The 5659-nt window shown below is 41.3% G+C and overlaps 1 protein-coding gene across 3 annotated transcripts in view; it reads right to left on the bottom strand.

Moving 5' to 3' along the window:
• Positions 1-5659, bottom strand: part of pcdh11 (protocadherin 11) — a 158528-nt gene that overhangs the window by 142862 nt on the left and 10007 nt on the right. For all 3 annotated transcript variants that reach the window (XM_014006429.1, XM_014006437.1, XM_014006446.1), the window contains exon 3: positions 566-3073. In XM_014006429.1, the coding sequence (XP_013861883.1) occupies positions 566-3073 (2508 nt within the window). The remainder of the gene's footprint in view (positions 1-565; positions 3074-5659) is intronic.

Here is a 5659-nt window from a genome sequence, read left to right as displayed (position 1 = left end):
GTGTGTGTGTGTGTGTGTGTGTGTGTATGTTGTTTGTTATTTGTTTCACACTTTATAGCTCAATGAATACCTGATGAAATGAGTAGTCTTTAATTCATTTTAAATGCAGTGTTAAACAAATCTGCCAGATATACACAGCTTCATTTCCCTTTGACCTCAAACTCATCTGTAGATTTCAATCACCATCCCTGATCACACAATCCCCTACATCAAGCTATTGCCACCAACTATTCACAGCTGAGGTAAAACTATCTAGGCATCATTATCTCTGCTATCACTGAAGCTTATAAATGTAAAATTAACCTGCAAATATATTTTGGTTTTGAAGTTATGTTGCCTGTGAAAAAAAGTGCTAATAATTGTGAAAAACTATGTACCATTTATACTTCATTTCACACTTTTAAGTGCAAATGACATTCATGTAGACATGGTCATGGTTTGTGTGAGAAATTCCCCTGCCTTCATGCCTCCATATCCCCTCTTTCACATCATCTACCAGGGAACAGCAATGGGAGTGGGAGTGGGAACTAGTGTGGGTGGGTTTAAAAAAGAAGTCATGAATTACCTGCCGGGTGGTGATTTGCCCCGCAGTCTTGAATCCCCCCTGACAGCCGCACTCTGAGACACTGTACGGGTCGGAGCTAGTCGATGAACACTTGGAGAGTGAGTCACAGCCCACCACAAATGTGTTGTCCAATGGGAGCTCCTGGATCACGTGATGTTTCTTAGGGGCCACAGGAGTTTCTGGTTTGATTTGAAATGTAGGCTGAGGGGATGCCGACTTGTAATGCTTGGCTAAATCTGGGCTGTCAGGTTTGAAGGTCGTGGGTGTGGTCGCCCAATTATACTTTCCCATTGTTTGCTCTTCCAGCTCCACAGGGAGATCCAGTGTACCATTAACGTGCTCATGTGTGGGGTCTTCAGGCTTGGATTCATCTATAGTCACAAAGTTCAAGAGAAGGCTCTTGGGAGATCGCTTCTTTCTCTTCTTCTTCTTCTTGATCTGACGATTTTCTTGGTTGGGTGACACCCACTCTCCACTCTGCTTGCCCTTCTGAACTACTTTCTGTCTGGGTGTCTGCCGGCATCGCACCAAGGCAGTGACAAATATCACCAAGATGACAGTCATGGTTCCTGCTATAATAGCAATTACAACAATTACATATCCATTAGCTTGAGGTGTTACCTCGTTGTCCCCTATGTTACGATCCAAYGGTGTTTCCATACTTCTCCGCAGCTGCTCTTGGATAAAGGTAGCATTTGACACAGTGTCATTGACAAACARGTGAACAAGAGTGATAGCATGTAATGACTCAGGCTGGCCTAAATCTTTAACCTTGACTACCAGCCTATGCAGTCCCTGATCAGCCAATACTATTTTCTCTTGCAACGTTATGTTACCCGTTGTTTTGTCAATGGAAAAGAGACCTCGAGGGGAGACCCTAGATGTGATGATGATGCTACTGATAATACTATAATGCAGCTCAGCGTTCATACCTGTGTCATTGTCTATGGCAAACACTCGGGTGACCACAGAACCRGGGTTGGTAGTGGTCCGTACTAGGTCATATGAGTAATTGGAGGAAGGAATGACAAATACAGGGCGATTGTCATTCACATCTACTACATTAATAGTGACCTTGGCATAAGACGTGCTGGGAGGCTGCCCTCCATCAACTGCTTTGACCATAAATGTGTAGGAGCTTTGCTGCTCCCTGTCAAAAGTGATGTTAGGTTTAATCACACCAGTTTGTGGGTCAATGATGAAATTGTCTTTCCCRTTCAAAATGGATAGGGTTATAACAGCATTATCTCCTGCATCTGAATCAGTCACTGTGATTAAACCAACAGTGCCATAGAGAGGCAGGTTCTCAGGCACATAGAAGTTGTACTCAGGGTGTGTGAAAGCTGGGCTGTTGTCATTAAGGTCCTGGACAATTAGCCTAACRGTGACATTGCTCTGTAGGGGGGTTGAACCATTGTCTCTTGCAATGACAGTGAATGAGTACCTCTCGTGTTTCTCTCTGTCTAGTCGCTTCCCAACAGAGAGAATTCCTGACTGTCTGTCCACATTAAACCCATCAGGTGCATCAGGGCCAAGGGTGTAAATAATCTCAGCATTATGTCCACTATCCGCATCTGTGGCACTGATTTTTATTAACTGTGTTGAAGGGTCATTGTTCTCTGGTATGGAAAGCTGAATTTCAGGCTGGGGAAAGATAGGTGAATTGTCATTCTCATCCTTGATTTTAATTAGAACCATAGCTGAAGTATTTAAAGGAGGTGTCCCTCTATCTGAGGCCACGATCTTAATAGCATATTCTCGGGTTGTCTCATAATCAAGAGGAGCAGCTGTCTCTAGTAAAAACTGATCATTAAAGACTGGCTTTAACCGGAAAGGAACATCATGGTCGGTGTAGCAAGCCACTTTGCCGTAGAGATCTGCATCCTTGTCAGTTACAGTTATAAGGGCTATTTTTGTGTTGAGAGGTGCATTCTCCGAGAGCAGAACAGTCCCATTTACAAGGTTGATGATGTAGCGAGTGTCTATGGAGGGCACATTGTCATTGACATCGGTGACATTAACAATCACTGTAGCTCTGGATGGACTTGAGCTGCCATCACTTGCGAGGACGATGAGTTTATGAACAGGCGTTACCTCTCTGTCCAACGGTTGCTTCACAGTGATCAGCCCAGTAGAACTGTTGATAGCAAAGTGGCGTTTGGTTGAGAAGGAGACCTGGCTGCTGAAAGCAAAGTGGATTTGTGCGTTGGGACCCAAGTCTGCATCTGTGGCATGWAGCTGTGCGACAGATGTCCCCATTGGAGCATTCTCTGGCACTGAGACCTCCAGCTCACTGTCCTTGAAGATAGGGCGATTGTCATTAACATCTGAGATGGTAACTTGGAGAATAGCAGTGCTGGACTTGGGAGGGCTGCCACCATCCTCCACCTTGATCTTCATTACAAAGGTGTCTTTTTGCTCCCGATCAAGGTTCTGCTGAACGATGAGTTGAGGCCACTTGTCTCCTTCAGGGGTCTCAATGATGTCTAAGCCAAACTCATTGACACTCTGAAAAAGATAAGACATCTTCGGTAAGTTATATTATATTTACATCAAAACAATTTGAACACTTTACAAGTTTTAAAACAAACAGTTTAATATTCAAAAACATAAAAGATACCACAACTAACAGTATGACACAGTTTTGCTTATGTAAGAGTACTTACACCTCTTATAACGAAAGTTATAAGGAAATTATATAAACTTAAGATTTTGGTCATTTCCTTTTTAAACACAAACAACTAACATTTTTTAAGGTTAATCAGCTTTATTTGCAGCTCTTTTGATTTGCATTGATGAAAATAAAGTTTAACATCCYGTGAAGCTAAATCATTGGTACAGCCCAGTTAGATGAATGTGTATGCACACTAATCATCAAATTGTTTCACATTTTATATATATTTTTACACACCATGAAGCACAACTGTGTAAAAAAAAATAAAACAAGTAATTAATCCTTTTTCCAATGTGACCAAACCTTGTAGTAAATTAAATCTCTCTGTCCTCAGAGTAACTACAGCTTGAATGGATTAATTTACTTCATTTTCCTCTCATCAGATTTCTTCTGCCTTCACTAAAATGAGATTTCATTTTATCCTCCAATCTTGTGTCACGTTAGAATAGAGCAGGGAACCTTGCAGTTTTCCAGATTCATTATTGGAGAGAAAAAGACTGATGGAAATGGAAACACTCCAAYAAACATGTATTTAAGTACACTGTAAGACCACATCATCTTAAATCAAAAGGAGTGGAATAGTAAAAATCCTACACATTAGAAAAGGCTTTTAGCTCTAGAAGAGTCACATCTATGCAAAAGTAAAGCTGGAAGTGAATGAAAAGAACTGCATCAGTAATCCACACGAGAAACCAAAAAAAAAAACAAAAAAAAAACCTGGCAATAGTTGTTGGGAGTAAATGCTTTCCTAATGTTTACAATAAATTGTGTATGGTAAGGACTCATACATCAGTGGAGGGAAGAAAGGAATGAAGCAAGTAAGAGATGGAGAGAAGGGACAGAAAAAGATGTGAAAAGGAGAGCGGGGGGAGGAAAAAAGAAGAAGATCAAGCCTATGAATGAGCTGCATGCACATTATGAAACAAAGAAGCCCTTTGAAGCTCTCTCAGTCAGAAGCAGTTTCATGGTAAAACAAGAAAAAGCATCCTCTTTAAAGAGATAAGCTTCATGCTGCACATAATGTTGGAAGAGATTACTCTGTCTAGGCACAGCTATCAAATGAGATTAAGATATGTACATTCTTGTTATTCAAGGGGGGACCATTTTAACCAAATTGCAAGCACAAGAGTGTGCACTATATTTCAGGATGTAGAGCTGTCCCTATGCCAGCACAGTGTTGTAGCCGGCACGAGAACGTCCAGCTGCAGCATGTAAATTATTGTGTACTCTGAAAAATTGCATGCAGAGGGAGTGTTGTCAAMGCGTTGGTGATTGACGGAACTACTTAAAACAGCCAACACTGCGGCAATGATCTCTCAGACCTTATTTAGGAATCCTTCTGGCAAGCTAAAGTCATAYTGGGATAAACATATATGACATATAGAATGTGGAGAAATTGCCATATGGCTTAACTTTGCTGAATATTTCTGTACAGAAGCAGTGAAATGACTTCTCGCACAACTGAAAGGTCCAAGACAACATTYTAGAGGCTGCATTGTTATCAGCTATTCCATCCATGCAGAGCTCTTCAATCCTCAGTTGTTTGACTAGTTCATTGATTCTGCACAGTAGCTCAGTATCTGTGCAGTGATATTTGGAAAAGCCTGATAATAGTAGGATGTTGAGTTAGCATGTGTCAAAGGGAATGTTGCACAGTGATTTATGAGCTAGCAGTTCCACTGTGCTTTTGTCTTGGTTTCAGACAATTTTACAACTGACAAGACAGCCCTCACCGCATTTCAATAAGTTGAAGAAAGCTTTCTCTGCGGGTGTGCATTCTTCTGAATACAGAATTAGTCTGGTGGATTGTGATAAGATCTGGGGCAGGCTAAGAAAAGGCCARATACTAGCATGAATCACTCACTGGAAAACTTAAGGCTGAGCAAAAAGGACAAAACTCACTAAATGGCTAAGTGTGCCCATTATAACCCACTTTACATTTCCAGCAGCATATGTAAATACTGTAACTGTGCATGCCTTCTTGAACTTGTTGGAGTTGCTCTATATTCCAAATAACAAGACAGAGGAGAGACACAATGTATGTTTTTATGCAAATTGGCTAATTTCTGTGACAATGACTGAGAGACACTAACAGCAGCAGAGATGGCTGATTAAATGAAAACGAACACTCTGAACCATGCTTTGGCAAACAGTTCCAAAGCTTATCATTGCCTCCATCYCTCTCAGAGACTAAGATTGAACTGTGACCATATCAGGAGGACGTTAATCACTGTGGAACCTTTCACTGAGACTAAGGATAAAAGGTGTTTGTCTCCAGGTTCTGCATTTCTTTATTTTGCTGATGGAAAATAACTTTTCTCTCACTCTGCTTGCTGTCTATTTCATTTTGTGTGTGTGCGTGTGCGTGTGTGTGTGTGTGTGCGTGTGTGTGTGTGTGTGTGTGTGTGTGTGTGTGTGTG

Source organism: Austrofundulus limnaeus, unplaced genomic scaffold (genome assembly GCF_001266775.1).
Source record: "Austrofundulus limnaeus strain Quisiro unplaced genomic scaffold, Austrofundulus_limnaeus-1.0 Scaffold1, whole genome shotgun sequence".
In the NCBI taxonomy this organism is placed as follows: Eukaryota; Metazoa; Chordata; class Actinopteri; order Cyprinodontiformes; family Rivulidae; genus Austrofundulus; species Austrofundulus limnaeus.
Note: the sequence above shows the minus strand (reverse complement) of the source record. Positions and strands in the feature narration are given on the sequence as shown.